General features: G+C 44.1%; 1 protein-coding gene across 2 annotated transcripts in view; it reads right to left on the minus strand.

Moving 5' to 3' along the window:
• Positions 1-11,553, minus strand: part of SPAG9 (sperm associated antigen 9) — a 104,251-nt gene extending 92,698 nt beyond the window's left edge. For both annotated transcript variants that reach the window (XM_079797899.1, XM_079797898.1), the window contains exon 1: positions 10,724-11,553. In XM_079797899.1, coding sequence (XP_079654025.1) covers positions 10,724-11,026 — 303 coding nt within the window. In that variant the 5' untranslated portion in view covers positions 11,027-11,553. The remainder of the gene's footprint in view (positions 1-10,723) is intronic.
• Between the last annotated feature and the right edge of the window lie 12,649 nt (positions 11,554-24,202).

Consider the following 24,202-nt stretch of genomic DNA (forward strand, 5'->3'; position numbering starts at 1 on the left):
AATACAGTAAGTTTAATCAATTTATCATTGTTTTTTATCAATGTTGTTTTTATATCATGTTTTTGTTGTTTGTCTTTATATCATGTCTTTGTTGTTATATCATGTTGTTATTGTTTATTAATCAATTTATATATTATTTTCATATACATTTTACTAATTTTCTTTCATCTCTGACACTTCTATTATAGAGAAAGGGCGAATAGCAATATTAAAATATTTCTTCTAATTAATTTCCTTTCAATGTGCACGAATCCGTGCACCGGGCCACTAGTCTACTAGTATATATATGAAAGGTTAAGTGACCAACCGTACATATGTCCGAGCTACCGGCCGGTACATATGACGCACACTGGCAATTTAAAAATAAACGTTGACTCGCACATGCGCAATACATATAAAGCGCTCGCTGGTGCCAATCTCATGTGTGTTTTGATCTGTCATTGCCAATCGTGAATTTGGTTGACACTTCTATTACAGAGAAAGGGTGAATAGCAATATTAAAATATTTCTTCTAATTAATTTCCTTTCAATGTGCACGAATCCGTGCACATGGCCACTAGTTTAAAATAAAATGACAAATCGCATGCACCATAAAGTCACTGATTAGATTCCTGGTCAGGGCACATGATTGGGTTTCTGGCTCAATCCCCTGTAAGGGGGTGTACAGGAGGCAGCCAATAGATGTTTCTCTCCCATATCAATATTTTTATCTCTCCCTTTCCCTTCCTCTCTCTCGCTGAAAAAAAAAATCAATAAGCCCTAACCGGCATGGCTCAGTGGATAGAGCGTTGGCCTGCAGACTGAAGGGTCCCGGGTTCGATTCCGGTCAAGGGCATGTACCTTGGTTGTGGGCACATCCCCAGTAGGGGGTGTGCAGGAGGCAGCTGATCGATGTTTCTCTCTCATGGATGTTTCTAACTCTCTATCCCTCACCCTTCCTCTCTGTAAAAAATCAATGAAATATATATTTTTTAAAATCAATAAAAACATATTTAAAAAAATAAAATGACAAAATATTGTAATACAAGTTTCCTATCATTAAAAGTCAAATATACATGCACAAAATGGCATGTACAAGGATATTCATTGAAGGGCTATTTGTAACAGTTTATACTGGAAGATAACTTAAATGTCCATCAATAGATAAGTGAATAAGTAAATACGATTGATCCATATCTTGAAAACTATTTAATTAATTAGGGAATTGGGGTGAGGGTAGGCTGAAAACAGGGGGGATGAATGCAAGTCTAAATGCACTAGTTCAGTGATGGGCAACCTTTTGAGCTTGGTGTGTCAAACTTCGCCAAAAAACTGAGCATAACTCGGGTAGTGTGTCACTTTGAGGAAAAAACATTATTTCGCAAATGTTTCATCCTCAGGAGCAGCAAATGTTTCATCCTCGGCATGCTGCCGCCTCAGAATTGAACCTGGGACCTTTCAGTGCTGACACGCGTGTCATAGGTTCGCCATCACTGCACTAGTTAGTAATATCCCTGGTAGGTCCCCAGAGCCATCCCAGAGCAGCCAGGTAGCCCTCTTTGCCTGCCCACACAAAAGATAGGAAGTTTGTTTCCTGAAGAAACGCAGTCAGAGAGACTCTACACTAGCGGATACCAGGCACAGCCAAATACAGAGAATGAAGTGAAAATCTACATACCAAACAGTAATACTGACAGCCCCCTTTCCCTTCCGTCCCTTACCCAGATTCCTCTGATAACTAGGCTTATCTACCACTCCCTCCCCCACCTCCAAAGAAGCTATCTTTATTTGGAAAAACTCAAATGTCTGGGTACAAAATCTGGGTTCCCAATAGGCAATAAGCTGCATCCAGCCACACAAAGCTTAGGCCTTCTTTTTTTAGTACCTCACTCTTAAAAAAACATGAAGGGATAATTAAGGGTGATCTGGTATTTGAAGCTCCAACCTGGAAGAGAGAGACCAGAAAAAAAGGGGAAAGGGACTCTGAGGAAACAGATAAAACAGGAAACAAATGAACACTATAATTAATATACTCAGAGACCAAAGAAAAGTCATTTCATCCATGAAACCAGAACGGTATGGTATTTTTTAAAACTGGGGATTTGGAGGGAGAGTAAGAACAAGGAAGAGCTCTTGGAACATAAAAGTATGGAAATTAAAGAATCCAGCACTTATTCTGTTTTTCTTGTACAAACTATACTTTGGGGGTAAATCAGTTTATAAAGGAAGCTCTCCTTTATAAGAAAATTTAGGTAATAAATGCTAAAGGATTGAGTTAGACTAGTGCCATTTCCCAATCCTTAATGAAATAACAGGGAATATCCAGTCACTGTTCAGGTTTTCCTGGCTGTCTCATAAACGCTTTCATACTCAGGTTCCAAACAAAGTCCATATGTTGCATTTGGATGATACATCTCTCAGGTCTCTTTTAAACTACAGATTCCCAAGTCCTCTTCACAGAGAGGTTGTAGCAGCCATTGATGATCATTAGGGAATACTATAAAGCCATTGTAAAAGTATAATTTAGATCTAGCCAGACATAGGTTGTTGCTAGTTATGAGTAAATGAAACTCAACAGGCAATTAACACAAAAAAGGAAAGGAGAATCATCAAGAAAATATGCTCAATCATACCAGTGATCTGAGAAAGGAAATTAAAACGAGAGGTTGCCAGGCCTGTGGGCTCCATCCCCAGTAGGGGTGTGCAGGAGGCAGGCAATCTATGATTCTCTCATCATTGATGTCTCTCTCTCTCTCCCTCTTCCTTCCTCAAAAATAAAAGTTACCCTTTTGGTTTTACAAAAGCCTGTTTATTTGATTCCACACTTCTGAGTAAACTGCTTAACTTTTTCAAAGGTATTTGTTTTTGAACAGGCAGCAGTAACCAAATAATGATGATGACGATGATGATGATGATGATAATGATAGGACAACAGGTAACTGAAATTAAATTTAAATTGAGAATTTGATTATTAAAATTAGAAATTTTAGCCCTAGCTGGGTAACTCAGTTGATTATAGCGTCATCTGGATACATACAACAAGGTTGGGGCTTCAATCCCTGGTCAGGGCACAGGTAAGAATTATCCAATGAATGCATAAATAAATGGAACAACAAATCAATGTTTCTCTCTCTCTCTCTCTAAATCAATTAATCAATAAAATTATACCATAACTAGAGGCCCGGTGCATGAAATTCAAGCACGGGGGGCAAGGGGATGTCCCTCAGCCCAGCCTGCACCCTCTCCAATCTGGGACCCCTCTCACAATCCAGGACTGCTGGCTCCCAACTGCTCGCCTGCCTGCCTTCCTGATTGCCCTTAACCGCTTCTGCCTGCCAACCTGATCACCCCCTAACCACTCCCATGCCAGCCTGATTGATGTCTAACTGCTCCCCTGCCAGCCTGTTTGCCCCCAACTTTCCTCCGCTGCCGGCCAGGTCACCCCTAACTGCCCTCCCCTGCAGGGTTGATCACCTCCAACTGCCCTCCCTTGAAGGCCTGGTCCCTCTCAACTGCCTTCCCTTGCAGGCCTAGTGCCTCCCAACTGCCCTCCTGCTGGCCATGTTATGGTGGCCATCTTGTGTCCACATGGGGGCAGGATCTTTGACCACATGGGGGCAGCCATATTGTGTGGGAGTGATGGTCAATCTGCATATTACTCTTTTATTAGATAGGATAGAGGCCTGGTGCACGGGTGGGGGCCAGCTGGTTTGCCCTGAAGGTTGTCCTGGATCAGGGTGGGGTTCCCTTGGGGCGTGGGGCAGCCTGAGCGAGGGGCCTTGGTGGTTTGCAGGCCAGCCACACCCCCTGGCTACCCAAGCGGAGGCCCTGGTATCTGGAATTTATTTACCTTCTACAATTGAAACTTTGTAGCCTGGAGCGGAGCCAAGCCTCCTGCTCGCTCCGTGGCATGGCCGGCAGCCATTTCTTTTGGGATTTATGTTTCTTCTATAATTGAAACTTTGTAGCCTGGAGTGGAGGCCTAGGCCAGCCAAGGTGTGCAGAAAGCTTGGCTTCCTCTGTTGCCGGGGAAACCCAAGCCTCCCTCCTGCTCTCTGTGGCTGTAGCCATCTTGGTTGGGTTTATTTGCATATTTGCTCCTGATTGGCTTGTGGGTGTAGCAGAGTTAGGGTCAATTTGCATATTACTCTTTTATTAGGTAGGATAGCCTAGTAGAGGCTTTTAACCAATATATATTTCAGTGATCAAGAAATAAATGTCTATTATTCTTCAGAGTAAATTTTTCTTCAAATATAAATGCTGTTTTAATAACCATTTTATTTGTTACTATAGGGTTCTACTTTTGTATCCAATTAGAAATGCCTGTCAAAAGATTCTAAACAGCCCTGGCTGGTGTGGCTCAGTTGGCTGAGCGTCATCCCACGCACCAAAAGGTAGCCAGTTTGATTCCCAGTCAGGGCACATGCCCAGGTTTCAGGTTTGGTCCCCAGTTGTGGTGCATGGGGTTGGTAACCGATCGATGTTTCTCTCTTCCTCTCCCTTCCTCTCTCTACAATCAATAAAAATATATATTAAAAAAAATTATAAGGCCCTAGCTGGTTTGTCTCAGTGGATAGAGCATTGGCCTGGGGACTGAAGGGTCCCAGGTTCAATTCCGGTCAAGGGAACATGCCCAGGTTGCAGGCTCGATCCCCAGTGGGAGGTGTGCAGGAGTCAGCCAATCAATGATTCTCTCTCATCACTGATTTTTCTATCTCTCTCTCTCTCTCCCTTCCTCTCTGAAATCAATAAAAATATATATTTTTTAAAAGATTATAAGCAAATAGTTAAAATTAAGTTTTGGCACTTAATCTTCATTTCCATGAAAAATTTACTCAGACAGACCAACTTATTTCTCAACCAGTAACTTAGAAGCAAATATCTGTGGCTAAAATGAATAAGAATACAACAGAAAGCCACAATTAAGTTTAAAATATTACAAGAATCATGGCACTAGATCACCTAGCCCAACCTTTGCAAATGAGAAGTAATCCCTACAATATTTACGACAGTAGTTCCAATGATCTTCATATTTCAGTTTTTATTTTATTTTTATATGTATATATTTAAATAAATTTGTATTGATTTCAGAGAGGAAGGGAGAGGAAGAGAGATAGAAACATCAATGATGAGAGAGAATCATTGATCAGCTGCCTCCTGCATGCCCCCACACCAGGGATCAAGCCCAAAACCTGGGCATATGCCCTGATCAGGAATCAAACCGTGACCTCCTGGTTCATAGGTCAACGCTCAACCACTGAGCCACACCTGACTGGGCCATATTTCAGTTTTTAAAATGCATAAATATTTATAGAATATCTACTATGCATAGGACAATGTAGGTGAAGTGTCTGCAGTAACTATACTCAGAAGTCATGGTTTTTCTGTATATGTGAAAGTCAAAGGACTTATTGATTGAAGAACTTTTTGGAAGTTTTTGCATAACTTGGCACCAACAGTAAGGACAACATCTTGAGTGCACAAAAGAGAACTTTAAATAGTGAGGCTTAGCAATTTGACCTTTAGTATAATTATCCATTCAGCCAACAAACCAAAAAATAGTATCTACTGGATCCCAGTAGTTTAGTAAGGGATTAAAGCAATAGGTTAGTTTGATGTAACACTGGAAGTTCTATGAGAGGGAAAGAAGAGTATACTGTGGGAAAATAGGAGATGGGCACAATCCGCACCTGGTGTTCATAAAAAGGACCCAGAATTAAAATCTGAAAGATGAATGATGTTAGCAAGGCAACAGAAGAGAAAGAGCGCCAAGCATACAGGCAGCTTGTAAGGCCTGGAAAGAATACGTTTCGCAAAACAAACGCAGTGTTCAGTATGGCTCCAAAAGGAAAAGATGAGGCTTGTAAGAAAAGGAGCAGCTGATTACAGGCCTTGTGTGTTAGGTACTTCAGTCATTTTAAGAACTTTAGATAGAGCCTCTTAAAGGCTTTAAGTATGGAAATGATCTGATCAGATTTCCATTTTGGAGAGCTGTGGGTACAGTGTGATGGCCAATTTATAGGTTGGCAATACTGAAAGCAGATAGATCAGTTATGGGACAGTTTTAGTTGTCCATTCATTTATTCAGAAATATTCACTGGGTACTTCCTATATGTCAGACATTGATACACAGTCAGAATGACACAAACTTCCAACTCTATGGAGTTTGGATTCAGGGCAAGAGATGTGGGTGGCCTGAAACAGAGTAGAAGAAATGGATTAAGAAAGATAAAGAGATTCCAGAAATATTTAAAAGATGGAAACAAAAGAAAGTACAATTGGGATGAAGGAGAAAAAGAGTTAAGGATGGTGACCAGGTAGATAGTGGTATTCCTCAGGAAGATAGAGAACAGAGGAGGAGCAGGCTTGGGAGATAAGTTCAGTATCAGACTTTCTTGTCCAATAAACAATATGGATCAGAAACTCCAGAAAGCGATCTAATCTTAAAGTTCTTAAGCTGTCAATCAGCTCCATGAAGAAAGAATATTGTGTGTTTTACTCACCACTATATCCCCAACGTACACAGGACATAGTTAACAATAAATACCACCCAGCCTGTGCGGCAAAGTGGCTGAGCCTTGACCTATGAACCAGGAGGTCACAGTTCAATTCCCAGCCAGGGCACATGCCCGGGTTGTCTCTCTCCCTCTCTCTTCCCCTCTCTGAAATCAATAAAAAATATATATATATTTTAAATAAATAACTGTTGAATGAATGATATATACATTTTGGAACAGTCAACAAATGGTAACTGAACTCACTAGAATGGATAATATAAGCTAGGCAGTGTGCAGAATAAGAACTAAAATGGATCTTAGAAAGAATGCCAAGTAACACCAAAAGCAATGTAAGAGGAATCCAGAGAAGTCAGAAAAGTAAGAGGAAAACCAAGAGATGCCAAAGTCACAGAACCAGGATATAATGTTTCTTAAAGAAGCAGTTACTGAAAGAGTCAAATGTTGCTGAGAATTCAAGTATGAGAAGGAATATAACAGAAAATAGAAGAAATGCATTTATGAGAGCTAGTTACTCTTTGGAATTTTCAAAAATAACGAGCAGGAAAAACTCTGACTACATATGCCTAAAGTTTAGATTTAAGTAACTACTCGAGATTATTTCCTTATGGGCAGCTCACTCTTTAACGAACTTGTTTGTTCCATCTAAAGTACCTCCCCTCTATCACATTATCTTTTTAAAATGCCTGGCATCTATCACAATCTGTAATTAACTGGTTCATTTATTCTTTATTACAATATAAATTTCAATAAAACACGGGCTACCTTCCTTGTCTGTTTTGCTTGTGGCTACATTCCCAAAGCCTAGAGCAGTGCCTGGCTCAATAAATATTTGTTCCTTCTAATTATCTTTCTATCAACCTATAGTAATGGGATAGAACTAGGTAGAAGATCATGGTGTTTCCTTCTAGCCCTTAAAAAAAATAACTGCAGGAAAAGCAAGTGAAAAAACATTTTAAAGGACAATAACAAAATCCAAAATAAAAAAAATCCTAGACCTATCCCTGATAGGGAATCCAATCAGCAGGACCTCAAATTACAAGTTAAAAAATAAAAAAATGTTTTCAGGCTCTATGACCCTAGTGGAGCAAGTGAAGCAGTCAGAAACAAGACATCCTGGAAAATATATGATAAGACTGAAAAAAAGTTACTAAAGAAATTGATGGCCCTGACCGGTTTGGCTCAGTGGATAGAACATCGGCTTGCAGACTGAAGGGTCCCAGGTTCGATTCTGGTCAAGGGCATGTACCTTGGTTGCAGGCACGTCCCCATAGGGGGTGTGCAGGAGGCAGCTGATCAATGTTTCTAACTCTCTATTCCTCTCCCTTCCTCTCTGTAAAAAAATCAATAAAATATACTTTTTTAAAAAAGATATTGATGTTTCTATCTCTCCCTCGCCCTTCCCCTGTCTCTCTAAAAGAATCAATAAAACAAAAATCACCGATTTGTCAATTGTTCATAGATTCACAAGGCTTACTCTAGATAGAGTAGACAAGCAAGTTCTAACTGAAGAAGTGAAAACAAAATTTTTAGATTATATTTTTTAATTTCTTTAATTATTGGTTTTAGACCCAGAGGAAGGAAGATTGAGGGAGAGAAGGAGGAGGAAGGGCGAGGGAGGGAAGGACAGTGAGACATCAATTTGTTGTTCCATTCATTTACGCATTCATCGGTTGATTCTTGTATGTGCCCTGACCAGGGATCTAACCCGCAACCTTGGTACATGGGGCCAATGCTCTACAGCTGAGCTACCTGCCAGGACAAGAAGTGAAATTTAAGCTGAGCTCTGAGGGAACAGTATGGGCAAAGGCATCAGACAGGACTTGGTTAAGGCATGAACAGGAAGCCCAAAGGGGCAAGTGATGAGAAATAAGGTAGATTTCTTGATTCATATTTGAAACTGGTCACACACACAAAATATCAACCCTCCTTTAGGTTGTTTTTAAAGACTCACAAAAACAACAGCTAAGTCCACACAAAAAATGCAAAGAAAAAGACAGAAGGTATTCAAATTAAGTAATATCAATATAATAAAGACGAAATTTCTGATTCCTTGATGGAATTCCTGCAAGCAAAAGATGATTATAGCACTTCATACCCCCTAAGACATTCTCACCATTTACATACCCTCCTACATTTCCACAAAGGTGCTCAGAATTTACTTTACACTTTCTGGTGATGGACAATTTCCATGCTTTCAAATACTTTTGCTATAAAAACCCTGAGGCACTTTTGCTATAATAGCAGTCTCTTAAAGTCTCCATATTAAGGCCACAAACAAAGCACTCACAGAAAATTAAACACAGAATTCTCTTCTGCATACTGACCTAAAAGAGACTGAATTTCTGGGTACCCAGTAATACTTGATTTATGATCTTAGAGAGACTGATAACAAGGTGGTTTTATGTTTGTGGTCTGGGAGTTGGCTCGTCTAGCATTTCATCAATGTTCTCTATTCTCAGGTCATGGCCCTTTGCCCAAAAGTTTCATAGAGAATTTACACGTGTTTGAAAAGTATAAACTACAAAAGAATCATCGGATAAGCAAATTTTAAAAAGCCATTTACGGTACTTTAAAAAGTACTTTAAAAAGTACACAATCTAGAGCCTAGCAGTTAGTTTTATTTTCTGATTCTGCAACCTGTGGCAGATGGTTTTCTTGGCCCGTGTGACCCTGGCATTTCGTCCATGTTTGCATGGACTGACAAGAGTTGAAGGCTGAAGAAAGCATTTCTTTCATCCAAGGTTATAGGTCATGCGGAGCTTGCTCCTCACCTGTGTATATGTACTTAATTTCCCAGTCTCTTCTAAGTACATCCACACACAGGCAATGGCCTGTCTGAGCACGAAGACATAGCGTGCCATTTCAGAAGTAGTACATGGCCTCTGTTGTACAAACAGTGCTAGTAAACTAGTGGATGTTGTGATCCCATCCTCAGATTTTTTGCAACCCTCCTTCCCTATAGGCTGGAAAATGCTCCTGAAATAAAGTCAACTTTGTTTGGCAAATTCAATGGCCTTCCTTTGAGGCAAATGGATCACAACATCAGAACTAAAAATCATCACTAAAGTCAAGCTTAAAAAGGAAAAAGAACTATTTGATCTGGCACCAAGGTATCCATGACAAAACAAAAGTTTAAATCATGGTAGTATTTTAAATCTCATATCCTAAAAACTTTTCAAGTATTTTTTGAAAGATAACATGTAATTCCTTCAATGAGTTATTTAGCTTCCTTCAATCACCATGTATTTAGCCAGGTGTTGCTAGACCCCCCAGGGAACAAAGATGACTAGGACACTTAGCCTGCATTAGACAGGTCCACAGAAATGATGCCAACACAGCCTAAAGCTAAAATCCTTGCCTGTCTCAAAAGCCGAAGACCTGTCACTGCACTCAAAGCTCCACAGGGTTCACAGACCTTGGTGAGGGTGCTGAGGTCACCGCTGAGGTGTTAGCACAGTTAACAATCGACCTAGTACACCTGGAAACTGCAGTCTGAAAAGGTTGTCAGCCGTCACTTACACCTCCTCAACCCCGCCCCCACAAGTCCCAGTATAAACTGAGGGTTTTTAAAGGGAACTGTCCAAGGTTACCACCTGATAGGGAGGACTGCTTTGGTGTGGGATCCCAATAAAACCGCACACTCTATACTTAGAGTAGTGCCATACAGTATCCAAGTGTTGACAAAGTGTCAACCAAAGCACGTAAAATATAAAAGGAAACCTCTTCCTCCACAGGGTGAAAACGTCAAGAAGAAACTGGCCGAAAGAGGGAGATCTCTAACTTCCCAAAGCTGTAACCCCCTGGGAAGGTACTGGACCGGCCAAAGTTACATATCCAGGAGAGAAGTGTTTAAATGCAGCCTCCCCCGACGGTAAATGTCTGCACTGACTATCCTGCGGGGGTCGGAAACTTCCCCAAAGTACAAACGGCGACCAGACACCCTAAAACCTCCGCCCTCTCCCAACCCCAGGTGCCCTCAAGCCAGGCTGCGCTTCCTCCCCGGGCCTTGCCTCCCCACCCCACTCCCTTCTGCCGACACTCACTAGCTGCCTCGGTTTCCCTCGCCCGCCGGGGGTCCCGGGAACCTCGCGCCGCCGGGCCGGGTCCCGGAGCCTCGGCCTCAGACCCGCCCCCACGAGGCCGGACGCGGCGCGCCCACGCTCCCGGGCCGGGCGGCGACCCCCGGCGGCCCCGGCCCCGCCCTCCCCGCGGGCCGGCGGCCTCACCTCCTCGGCGTGCTTGCGCAGCGCCTTCTCCCGCTCGTACTGGGTGATGAGCTGCTCGTTGTCGTCCCGCAGCAGCTCCAGCTCCACCTGGTGCTCCTGGTCCTGCGCGAACACCGAGTCCAGGTTCTCCAGCACCGCCACCACCAGCGGCATCAGCTCCTTCACCACCTCCTCGTCGTAGCGCCCGATCAGCCGCTCGAACTCGCGGTAGATGGAGCCGGCCAGGCCGGACACCCGCTCCGACATGACGGCGCCGGAGCCGCCGGGCTCCTCCTGGTACACCACCCCGTCCTCCAGCTCCATGGTGGCGGGCGGGCGAGGGGCCCGGCGTTGCCGACTGAGGGCCGGCAGGGCCCGCACACCGGCCGGGCGCGGACGAGGGCTGGGGCTGGGGCTGGGCCCGGCGGGGTGGGGGCCCGGGCCGGAGGGGTGGGGTGAGCGCACTCAGTCCAACCGCCGCTGCACCAACTGCCTGAGCGGCGGGGCCGCGCGCACCACACGTCACCCGCGGGGCGGGCCCCGCGCCGCGTCGGCCTGAAAGGGCGGGGCCCCGCGGGAGGCCGGGCGCGGCCAGGGGCGGGGCCTATGCGTCTTCGTGCGGGGGCGGGGGCCGGCGTCGCCAGCTGGGTGGTCGGTGCGGCCCCGCACGGGACCGGCCGGACCGGGGCAGGGGTTGGGGCTGGGTCCGGCGGGCCGGGGGGCTCAGGCCGGAGCAGGGGATGCGGGCAGCGAGCACCCTCATCCCAGCCGCCGCTGCACCAACTGCCTGAGCGGCGGGATCCGCGCCGCGTCGGCCCGGAGGGCGGGGCCCCGGGGAGGCCGAGCGAGACCGGGGCGGGGCTCTGCGTCCTCGTGCGCCGACGGAGGCGGGGCCAGGCGTCAACACCCGGCGCCGCGCGGACCGTGCGCTCGCCAATAGGACCGAGTGCGCGGGGAGGAGGGGGAGGTCTGCCTGCGCCGGGCGGGACTCGCTGGGCGGGTCCCAGAGGAAAGGGAGGGGTCCTGGGAGCTAACTAGCTGTGCAGAATTCACATAGCTAACATTCCTATTGCTTTGGACGCTCCTGTTCCTCACGACCGGCGTGGCGAGGTAGACGTTCGCCTCCGTTTTAGACCAGGAAAATAGGCCCAGAAAAGTTGTGGTTCACTCAAGGTCACGCAGCTAGAACGGGAAGGAGGCTGATCGGAGACTCAACCCAGTTCTGATCGAGAATTCCAGGCTCAGAGAAAAGTGGGAAACGGAGGGAGAGGGAAAGCAACCTTAAGTAGGACGAGGTCTAAGTGACAAGGGGGTCTCGAATAGGAGATCAATAATAGATCCCATACGGGGATAATGAGAGTAAGGAAGCCTAAAACTGAGGAAGCATCTGGAGGAGGGTAATATTGCAACGTCACATCTTGGCACTTCGCCAAACACTGAGTTTCTTGGCTTCTCCCGGCCAACTCGGGAGAGTGGCATTTCCTGGCCCCCGCTACCCTCCTTTCCTCTAGTCTGAAGAGGGGGCGGGGCGGGGAAGTGAGAGGGTTGAGGGGTAAAGAAAAGGGGGGGAGTCACTGGGGTGAAAAAGTCCCATGATACGCGAGTCTCCGTCGCCTGGGAGAGCATCACGTGTGGGGAATGACACAACACTTAAGCCTTAGGCGGGCTGAGTCAAGGGTCGCTTCCTGGTGTTCTTTAGTTTCTGCAAATGGAACGGAAGGCACTCCCAAAACCCCCTTCTTTCCAAGCAGGTGACTCAGGAGTTCTGCGGTCCGGTCCGACTGTAATTAGAACGGGGGCTGGGAGAGGCAGGACTTGGATAAACAAGGATTTAGTGGGGGAAGCAACCACCTCCCAGGATCATAAATATCCTCAACTTGGTATTTACAAGTTCAAGTTTTTCCTACCAAGCACGCACTAGTCCCCCAAAGTCTCTCAATCTGGACTCTTCTGGAGACCCACGAAAACATAGGGAGGTTAAACGAGGGCCAATCTATAAACACAGAAGGACAAAAACGAACATACTAAACCCTATGAGGTCAGACTGGACTGAACTTGTGGTCTGCACCATCCCCCTTTCTCACCTTTACCCACATCATCCATATATTATTTCTATGTCTGCGTCTTAGTAAGGCTGATCAGATTGCTGGGTGTGAGCTCCAAATGCCCTTTTTCTTCTAAGTCTCACATTTGAAACCAGAAACAAAGTCTTGCTCTGGATCTTTTGTCTTCTTTTCTCTTCCAGAGGGTTATCACCTATGCCATCTACATCGCCTCTATTTTCCTGGGAGTCAGAGGAGCAGGAAAACAGGGCAAGACTTTACTTAATGTTATCATACACACCAGAAAATTTAGAGAAAAGAAAATGTTGATTTTCAGGTATGCAGTTATAATAAAGCTAGAGGCCCAACGCACAAAATTTGTGCCAGGGGTCCGCGCTGCCCAGCGCCTCTGCCTCCCCCCAACCCTCAGGGTGGCTGGGGGCTTCTGCCGCCTCTGCCTCACGCCCACCGCAGCGGCTTCATCCAGAAGGATGTCAGGTCTAATTAGCATATTACGCTTTTATTATTATAGATCTTCATACTAACTTTGCTTCTTTTAGTATAAATTCAATATAGAAAGATATGAGATATATACTTATATCTAGATTTTAAGCTCCTGCTGGCTATCAGAGTTCACATTGTTTCTTCTTTTTATGTTTTTTATTTCAGAGAGAAGAAGGGAGAGAGAGAAAAAATATCAATGATGAGAGAGAATCATCAATAGGCTGCCTCCTACACGCCCCTACTGGGGATGGAACTGGCAACCCAGGCATGTGCCCTGGCGGGAATTGAACTGTGATCTCTTGGTTTGTGGGTCAACGCTCAACCGCTGAGCAACACCAGCCTCGCAGATCACATTTGTTAAAATAAAATTCAGCTCTGGCTGGTGTGGCTCGGTTGTTTGGAGTGTCGTCCTGTGCACAGAAGTTTGTGGCTACTATTCCCAGTCAGGGCACATACCTAAGTTGCAGTTTGATCCTGGTCGGGGTGGTATAGGAGGCAGCTGATCAGCTTCTCACATCAATGTTTCTGTCTCTCTCCCATCCCCTTTCTCCCTTTCTAAAATCATTACAAAAATAAAAGTTTAGCCCTAACTGGTTTGGCTCAGTGGATAGAGCGTCAGCCTGTAGACTGAAGGGTCCCAGGTTCGATTTTGGGCAAGGGCATGTACTTGGTTGCGGGCACATGCCCAGTAGGGGGTGTGCAGGAGGCAGCTGATCGATGTTTCTCATCGGTTTCTAACTCTCTATCCCTCTCCCTTCCTCTCTGTAAAAAATTAATAAAATATATTTTGAAAAAATAAAAAATAAATAAAAGTTTAGCTAAATACCCATTAACTATTGAATAGATAAAATACGGTTTATGCATGTAATGGAATATTTATTATTCAACAATAAGAAGAAATGACGTACATGCTACCAACATGTATGAACCTTGAAAATATTATGCTGAGTAACAAACTAGTCACAAAGGACCACATATGAAAGAGCAGTGGTTACCTAGACCAGGGGAATGAGAGAAAATAAGAGTGACTGTTAATGGGTGTGGGATTTCTTTTGTGGGTAATGAAAATGTTCTAAAATTGATTGTGGTGATGGATACATGGCTCTGAATAAACTAAAAGCCATTGAATTGTATACTTTAAATAGGTGAACTGTATGGTATGTATATTATATCTCAATAAAGATTTTTAATTTAAATTTATGGCTCTAATGACTTTATAGTAAACCAAGTAGAAGTACATAATTCAGTGTGATAGAGTGGAAAGAAAACAGTTTTAAATTGGTAACCCCATATTCTAATGTACTGATCATTTTAAACAACTTAGGTCAGAAAAATAAAGCAATAGTGACTGAGCACTGTACCTCCTGGGTGCCAGTCACTGCGAAAGGGACTGTGAGCCTCAGCTTCGTCTGCATAATGGTGAGGTGGGTTACAGAATCCTTCAAGACTTCTTATAATTCTATAATCCTAGGATTCTCCTTTGTAGGTGGGAGTGAAAGGCGGGAGACAAGGCCTTGGGATAGAGTCCCGTTAGTCAACTCCTGATTACGTCGGTGGAAATATTACCTCCTTTACTCAGCAGCTTGGATAAATTCCCAGCACCCACCTCTAGCTGCAAGGGCTGAGATTATTGTTTGAGACTGAGAGTTATTCAGGAAAAAAAGGTCATGTTATGGACTTCAGAGTAAATGTTTACACTTGATTCCTAAAAGGAAGGAAACTCCATTTTAAGATATTCTTTGGCCTTGCAGAAATTGTGAGGACAGTAATGGAGCAGCAGAGGGGAGGAGCTGTTGAGGGCAGGAAGGGAGGAGTTTCTGCCTAAACACAATAACTATAATCACTGGAAGACTGAAATTACTAGTCCTGTTTGTCTAGCCTTCTGGAACTTTTACAGTTATTTCGATGTGAATCAGTTTCTGGCTTCACAAACTACATTTTCCCACATGAGAAGAGAGGGTCTCTCACTGCTGAAAGAGGAAGAGAAAGACTCCTTAGTGTACAAGGCCCTCCACCTAAGTGTGAAACGATCATTGATTCACCCTTTACAAACTAGAATGTGTTTGGTATTAAGGAGAAGCAGTTACCCACCCCAAAATATGCCTCTTTGGGGTAATAATTATTTTAAGCTGATAATTTTTTAAATCTTCATCTGAGGATATGTTTTTCATTGATTTTAGAGAGAGGGAAACATTGATGTGAGAGAGAAACAGATCGGTTGCCTTCTGAATGTGCCCTGACTGGGGAATGAACCAAACCTGGGTATGTGTCCTGACAGGGAGTCGAACCCCAAGACCTTTAGGTACAGGGAACAATGCTCCAACCAACTGAGCCACACCAGCCAGGACTTACACTGATTATTTTTAAGTAACAAAAGACTCAATCTTTGACCTTACCCCTTCCTGCCTAAAAGAATTTAGATAGAGGACCTGCTCTAGGAAGGGAGTTATCATCATAGATAACATTAGTTTAATCTTTAGTGTGTGATAGAGAGGGACCTAGCCAGCCCTCCACACACACACCTTTTTTTTAATGTTTTTTTTTTTTAATTGGTTTTAAAGAGAGACAGAGTCAGAGAGAGAGAGAGAGAGAGAGAAACATCATTGATCGGTTGTCTTCTGCACATGCCCCGACCAGAGATCGAATCCAAACCTGGGTATGTACCCTGTCCAAAAATTGACCTTTTGGTGCAAGGGACTACGACGCTCAACCGAGCCACACTGGCCAGGGCTAGCCAGGCTCTTTTGATCAAAGTCTTGTCTGTGTCCCATTGTTAAAAATGGCCCAGCAAGCATTTATTCACCAAACATTTGCTTTTCCATTTCCACGTAAATTGCTTTCCTGCCCTTTGTAGTCCCAAACCACAACTCCCCCTTCTCCTTAGTTCAAGATGGCATGTAGGCCTTAACTTCCCGCTCTGTCCTCAGGTCCCACCTCCTTTAGACTTGCATTGAGTGGAAGAGGAGGATGCCCATCACCCATCTCAGTATACTTGTTACACATAAAGCTGAGGTTCATGCCCGGGTTGTGGGCTCGACCCCTCGGTAGGGGGCATGCAGGAGGCAGCTGATTGAGAAACATCAATGTTTCTCTCCCATTCTCTCTTTAAAAAAAAAAAATCAATTAAAAAAAGAAAATTTGGTAAATATAGAAAAGCACGGAGAAAATAATTAAAATCACTGACATAATCCTATCTCCCAGATATCACATGGTTAACATTTAACAGCCTGTAAGGTGATCCAGGACGTCTTCATTGTCCTTGTGGGAGAAGTTTTAAGTGCAAGGGGACTTGCTTTCTCTGGAGCGTAAGCATCCAGTGAGACTCCCCAGCAAAAAAAACCCCAGCCCTAACCGGTTTGGCTCAGTGGATAGAGCGTCGGCCTGCGGATTCAAGGGTCCCAGGTTCGATTCAGGTCAAGGGCATGTACCTTGGTTTCGGGCACATCCCCAGTAGGGGGTGTGCAAGAGGCAGCTGATTGATGTTTCTCTCTCATTGATGTTTCTAACTCTCTCTCTCCCTTCCTCTCTGTAAAAAATCAATAAAATATATATATTAAAAAAAAAAAAAACACCAAAAAACTGAATTTGTCCCTCCACTTGAGTCTTCTAAGTAAATAGATGAGAAAGATGTAGATTTGAATTTTAGGAAACATCAGACAACCTTGAGCCCATTTCTAAAAAAGTCTTTAAATAGATTTCATTGTGGATGACATTGCAAATTCATTCTAGTTTAGAAATTAATTTGACACACTTAATAACAGTCATTCTGGGAAAGGAATAGAGATAAGAAGAAACTGATTTTCCTAAATGCCAATTAGTTTGTGTATACGATTTTGGGGGATGGTCTCAATGACCCAAAGCATCACTTCTGAAATCCACCATCTTTAAGAACTCTAATTCAGCCAACACTTGTCACTTTTTTTTCCTTTTTTAAAAAATACATTTTTATTGATTTTAGAGAGAGAGGAAGGAAGAGTGAGAGAGAAACGTCAGTGTGAGAGAGAAACAATGATTGGTTGTCTCCTGTATGCACCCCCACCAGGGATTGAACCTACAACCTGGATATGTGTCCTGACTAGGAATCGAATGCGAGACCTTCCGGTGCATAGGACGACTCTCCAACCAACAGAGCCATACCGGCCAGGGCCACTTGTTACTTATTAAGTGCTATGTCCTGTGCTAGGTTTAAGATGAAGGTGCTAGCCCAAGGTCAAGATGAATCAGGCACCATATTTGCCCTCAAGATGAGCAGTCTAGTAAGGGAGGCAGACCTGGGAAGTATAAATTGTATGCAAGTGCAAGTGCATCTAAATATGTACAAGGATGTGGCTCAGTAGTTGAGTGTCAACCTATGAACCAGGAGATCACAGTTAGATTCTCGGTCAGGGCACATGCCCAGATTGTGGGGTACACAGGAGGCAGCCAATTGATGATTCTCTCTCATCATTGATGTTGCTCTTCCTTCCTCTCTCTGAAATCAATAAAAACATTTAAAAAATAATAATAAATATGTACAAGGTGCAACAATGATAAAGAGGAAAGAATGGTTGACTCTGTTTGTAGGTCATTTAGGTGAGCGCCTCCTGAAGGATTTTGCCACGGGGAAAGTAATCTAGGCAGAGGCTTGACTTAGAGGTTAACTGACAGATTCAGAAAAACAGAGAATTTTTTAAAAAATCTTCACCCATGGATATTTTTTCCATTGATTTTCAGACAGAGTAGAAGGGAAGGAGGAGGAAAGGGAGGTGAGGGGAGAGAAATAGTGAGGTGAGAGAGACACATCAATTGGTTACCTCCCGCACCTGCAACCAAGGTGCATGCCCTTGATCAGGAATCAAACCCAAGACCTTTAGGTCCACATGGCAACACTCTAACCACTGAGCCAAATTGGCAAGGGCAAAACAGAGAATTTTTATTTAATTTGTCTAAACCTAATCTGGTCTACTTTTAGAGACCTCAGTCACAGAGCAGACCTAATTGAAAGGAAAGTTTGGACTAAAGGGGATATTGAAACAGTCCCTTTGGGCCACAGGAGCAGTCTAGAATGCTGAGTGTTTGAGCTTACTTCTCCCCCTCCTGCTGCTCCCTGAAGAGTATTCAGCTATGGGAGAGAAATGTGTCTGCCATTTGATTGAGGTGGGTAAGGTGAATGGGGTCTTTGGATCCATGCAGAGATCTTTGCTCTCTGTCCTCTGGTCTCTGTGCAGTGTTCCTTGCTTTCCTGGTCTCTGTATATCTAGCTGGCGTTGAAATTTTGAGCTACTGGAACTCAGGGTCCGTTCTTTTGGTATCACTCCCTGTCAAGGTGTCCTCCTTTGACTCTGTTATATGAGACATCTCTGAAGCCTGGCTGTGATGGTAGCCTTCCCTGCAGTTCTCACTTCAGAGTTACCTGCTGCCTACCATCCACCCCGGTTAGCATAGGCAGGCAGGAGTCAACAAAAGAGAAGGGAGCTAGACTGGCTGGGCCTGATTGAGTCTGGAAGTTACACTTAATCAGACTTAAGTCTGGCACTTACAGCTTCAGATACCCCGGGGGACCACCCATCCTTTATCCTCCACCAAGTAGACTTAATCCCCGAAGTGGGTTCCCAGGAGGACAACCAGGCCATTAACCAGGATTACTGAGGAAGAGTTAAAAACAATAAAGGGGAAATTCCTCTGCTGGGTGCATGTGTAGTGGGAGCCAAGATGGCAACCATAAAGGGGAGGTGCCTAGCCTGGGAAAAGAATCGGATTGGATAAAGAACACAGAACCCTGGAAGATCTAGAAAGGGGATTGGTTAGGAGGAGGACCCAACCCAAGCACACAAAGAATTAGGAAAGAGATAGTTTCATTTGAAAGAGAGCGGGCTCTTTCCCAAGCCCAAGGTAATATAATCAAAGCTTAATCAAGGCCTCTCTGGGCAGCATGCATTTGCCCCTTTTCTTCCTCTGTTCACTTGCCTTCAAGCTCCGTAGCACCCTGTGGGCCCAGCTGCTGAGGGGCTGGCAGACATGGGCCCAAGTGTGGGCTTGGGTATGGCAATGCAGCACTGGCTGGAGGGCAGCCAGGAATGGAGACTAAGCTCACCAGGTGGGGACAGAGACTGAGCTGGACTAAGCTTTGGCATGGACTGAACTGAATTATACCCTGCAGATGCTGAGCCAATGGCACAGAATTTTTGGACCCTGCCCCTTCTTTTGGGCTTGGTGAAGACAAGGCTGAACTTCTTCCACAGCGGGACGGAGCTGAGCCACCTGCTGTGGATGAGACACCAGGAACCTGGGGCAGTCTTTTATTTCTACTCCAATAAATCTTACACTACACCTCATCCTCCTATGCTGGGTCACTCAAATGCTTTTCTCATGACTCTGGAAGAGCCCTATTTCCACTAGCAACACCCCCCGCTAAATTCCCAGGCTAGCCCAGCCTTGGTGGCTGAGTGGTTGAGTATCGACCTATGAACCAAGAGGTCACAGTTTGATTCCTGGTCAGGGCACATGCCTGGGTTTCAGGCTCGATCCCCAGTAGGGGGCATGTAGGAGGCAGCTGATCAATGATTCTTTCTCATCATCGATGTTTCTTTTTTTAAAAATATTTTATTAATTTTTTACAGAGAGGAAGGGAGAGGGAGAGAGAGTTAGAAACATCGATGAGAGAGAAACATCCATCAGCTGCCTCCTGCATGCCCCCTACTGGGGATGTGCCCGCAACCAAGGTACATGACCCCTTGACCAGAATCAAACCTGGGACCTTTCAGTCCGAAGGCCGATGCTCTATCCACTGAGCCAAACTGGTTAGGGCTCATCATCGATGTTTCTATCTCTACCCCTCTCCCTTCCTCTCTGAAATCAATAAAAATATATTTTAAAAAATAAAAAATAAATTCTCAGGCTAAGCTTATGTACCTGACCAAAGGGGTCCATTTGCCTGTCTGCATCAAAGCCCAATAAGACATGAATAGGAGTTTGCAGCCAAGAAAGTAAGGATTTATTAAGAAGATAGTGCCATGCCTGGAGTCATAGGTAGCTCACACTCAAAGACCTGTCTCCCCGATAGCTTCCAGAGGATGGATTATATGGGGGTCGGGGTGGGGGTGGGGATCATTAATCATGGTAACTAATAGAGTTAAAGTTGTGGTCACTACTAATTGGTGGTAGGGGTAGGGGTAATTGATCACAGCATTTGGTCTTGATGTTAGCCATGGAGTTGACTTGTTCAATTTCCCAAGGATTTGCTCTGTGGAATCATTCTACTTTCCTGGGTCAGGAGCTAAAGCACAACTGAGGCCAAGATATTATGTTTTGTTTGATTGAAAACTCGGTTTCAATAGTCAATAGACCCAGGACCTTGTTTCTAAGACTACTGGATGCTGACTAGACCTCACTGGACAGAACCCTGTGTTCTCCAGAGCTAGATACACTGTCAGATCCTTTGGCATTAGGAGAAATGAAAAGTCAACTGCACTGTCCGTGGGGCTGAGGCAGAAGAAATCTTGGCGAAAGTTCTGAAGGTGTGACAGTATGATTTACTAAAAAATAACTTCTCAGATACTGGAAACTTGGGTTTTGGGATCCAGGAAAACATTGATCTGGAGATCAGATATGTCCCAAGCATTGGTATCTATGGCCTGGACTTCTGTGTGGTGCTGGGTAGGCCAGGTTTTAGCTTCACAGACAAGAAATGCAGGACAGGCTGCACAGGGGCCAAATTCAGAATCAGCAAAGAGGCAGCCATGTGCTGGTTCCAGCATAAGTGTGATGGGATCTTCCTTCCTGGCAAATAAATTCCCATTTCTATCCAAAAGGCCAATAAAATGTTTTCAGTGAAATGTTAAGGAAAAAAATCTAAACTGTTTCGAGTTTAAAGCTACTGAAGCATTGTTAGGAATTGCTTTGATGCTGGGTTTTAAATTTTTTGATGTTGTTAGCAAGCATGTTAACCTATTTTAATGCCAAAAGCAAATTGTTTGCTATTCGCCCACAATTTATTTAAGAACTCTTCAGAAAAGGATTTGTTTGCCTTAATGAATACTGTTGGGTAAAAACACAGCATAATGAGTGAAATGGGCAGAAGCAAGCACTCCTACACCTAAGCAACTCCAAGAAGAATGAATGTCCACTTTCAGTTGGTACATTATGAAGACTGACTTTTCCTTAAATACAATAATGTTTTCTTTTTCTTTTATTCACAAGATTTCTAAGTATATTTTTCATGCAGAACAGTTTTTCAACCTTGATGTACAGTGACTGTGTAAAATTTTCCTTTCATTGGCAACCTATAATCTTTAAAATATGGTAAGCATTTTATCTGTTTTGAAGGGAATATGTCAATAAATCTACCAGATGAAAAATCCTGCCGGAGCCGGTTTGGCTCAGTGGATAGAGCGTCGGTCTGCAGACTGAAGGGTCCCAGGTTCAATTCCGGTCAGGAGCACGTGCATTGGTTGTGGGCACATCCCCGTGGGGGGTGTGCAGGAGGCAGCTGGTCGATGTTTCTCTCTCATCAATGTTTCTAGCTCTCTATCCCTCTCCCTTCCTCTCTGTAAAAAATCAATAAAATATATTTTTAAAAAAGAGAAAAATCCTGCTAAAAAGTAGAAAAGCTTTTCGTAATTTACTCATTGTGGTGGTTTTATCCTTTTTTTTTTTTTTCCTTTTCTCCCTTGGTCTATAATGAAATTATTACAGCAGTGCAAAATAAAATCCTATGTATGGAAAAAAAAAAAAAAAACATTGAGAAGCTTTGAATAGAAAGCAGAATGGGGGCACTGACCACACAGATGGGAGAGGGGAATGGAGATCCCAGAAGGTGGGAAAGAATCTCCAAAAACTAAATAGTAAAACCATCTTAAAACTGGGCAGGATTACTTTACAATTTTGTATAGGATGGGAGCTTCAGTGCAGATATGGTCAAATCCAAGAGCCACACCTTGCACAACCTATCCTAAAAATGACACAGTAATGGCCTCAAGCAACCCCAAACACAGCCCTGGCTGGTGTGTCTCAGTGGATAGAGCATCAGCCTACACACCGAAGGGTCATGGGTTCCATCATTAGTCAAGGGCATGTATGTACCTGGGTTTCAAGTTCGACCTCCAGTTGGGGCGCATGTGGGAGGCAACCAATCGATGTGTCTCACTTCAATGCTTGTCTTTCTCTCTCTTTCTTCCTCCCTCCTTCCCTTTCTTCCTTTCTCTCTAAAAATAATCAATGGGGGGGAAAATATCCTCTGGTGAGGATTAACAGGAAAAAAAAAAGAAGAAAGAAAGAAATCCTGATTACTAAGATATGAATCTCTTAAGGGGTAGACCCCAAGTTCTTTGCCAAGAAGCACAAGAAGGCTAAACACACCAAGAAGATGCAGGCCAACAACACCAAGGCCATGAGTGCACGTGCCGCGGCTATGGAGGCCCTCGTTAAACCCAAGGAGGTCAAGCCCAAGATCCCAAAGGGCAGCGGTCACCTTGCCTACATAGCTCACCCAAGTTTGGGAAGCATGCTGGTGCGCATCACCAAGGATCTTGGGCTCTGTCAGCCAAAGTCCGAGGCAAAGGCTCAAACCAAGCCCCAGGCTGTAGCTGTGGCTGCGGCTCAGACTCAGGCTCAGGCTCCCAAAGGTGCCCAGGCGCCCACAAAGGCTCTGTCTGCTGATGTGACGACAGAAGGAATGGTGTGACCCCTGGGCTGGTGTCCTCCTATGCTATTTGTACAAATAGATCTGAGGCAGAATCTATTACAACAACAAACAAAGAAACAGACCAAAAAACCCATTTCAAATTCTATTCCTCAGAAAAATACAAAAACCCAGTTCTAAGGACAAGGCCAATCCACCCGCAGAGAAAAGGATATAAACAAATTAAAACATCATAACATACTGTTGAATATGTTTTGTTTTGTTTTGAATTGTTTTCTATTTAAGATATGCAGCTTATGTAAAATAAAACAGAAAAAGAGGGGCTGGCTGAGAGCAAGTTGTGGTGTCTGGTCAGAAGGTAAATAATCCACAGAGCCTCAATGACCTTTGCCACTTTTTTCCTCCACGTATTCATGTATGAAAATGACTCAGCCCTAACACCAGTGGCTTATTTTTAGAAGGGGCAATAGAGCCAGTTGAAAACTTAAGCATAGTAACCATTGCCAATCCACAACCTCACACATCAGAAGCAGGGAACAGACACTAGTGTGTTCATTTCAATTTTATATGTGTGACTTAAAGGGAAACAGAGAGCCTGCTTCTTTCAAGCTGTATATTTGCTCTTTCCTTCTACCACTGTGCTAGAAATTCCTGGCAGGAGAGTTTCTTCTCTGGCCACGAGATTTCAGCATTAGGAGGTCCCTTAGTCAGCGTGGAAAGGAGTCCAATTCCCTCATTTTCTAACTGAGGAATCATCCACAGTTACATGTCAAGCTATGGCTGTGTTGGAACAAGTGTCTAGAGCTATGAACTCTCAGCTCAGTGTCCCATTCGACCTCCCTTTTTTCAAATTAGTAAGTCAGAAGCCAAATAACACATCTGACATAAGGCCATCGGTCTGGAAGAAGAAGACATATCCTGGGCTGATGTCCCATTCTAATGTAATGTAAATGTTGCATGCAGAGGAATAACATTCTGTTGTCCACGATCAGATGACCAGAAATCAGGGTTCAAAGGGAAGTGTTTTTGACTGCTTGGTAAAAATGTTAAGTTCAAAATCTCAGCCAAGCAGGAAGCAATAAATAACAGTGAGAAAGTACAAGGGGTCTGAACTGTGCTTCTGCCCCTTACTTGCTGTGATGTCTCCAGCAAGTTACTCTCCGTGCCTCTGTTCTCATCTGTAAAATGAGGTTGAGAATAAGAGTACACATTTCATAGGGTTGTTCTGAAGGTTCAGAGAATTAATACACATAAAGCACTTAGGAAGTACCTGGCACATACGTGTTTAATAAATGTAAGGGAAGATTATTAATTGTTGTAGAATTATTATCAAGG

Source organism: Cnephaeus nilssonii (genome assembly GCF_951640355.1).
Source record: "Cnephaeus nilssonii genome assembly, chromosome: 19".
Lineage (NCBI taxonomy): Eukaryota > Metazoa > Chordata > Mammalia > Chiroptera > Vespertilionidae > Cnephaeus > Cnephaeus nilssonii.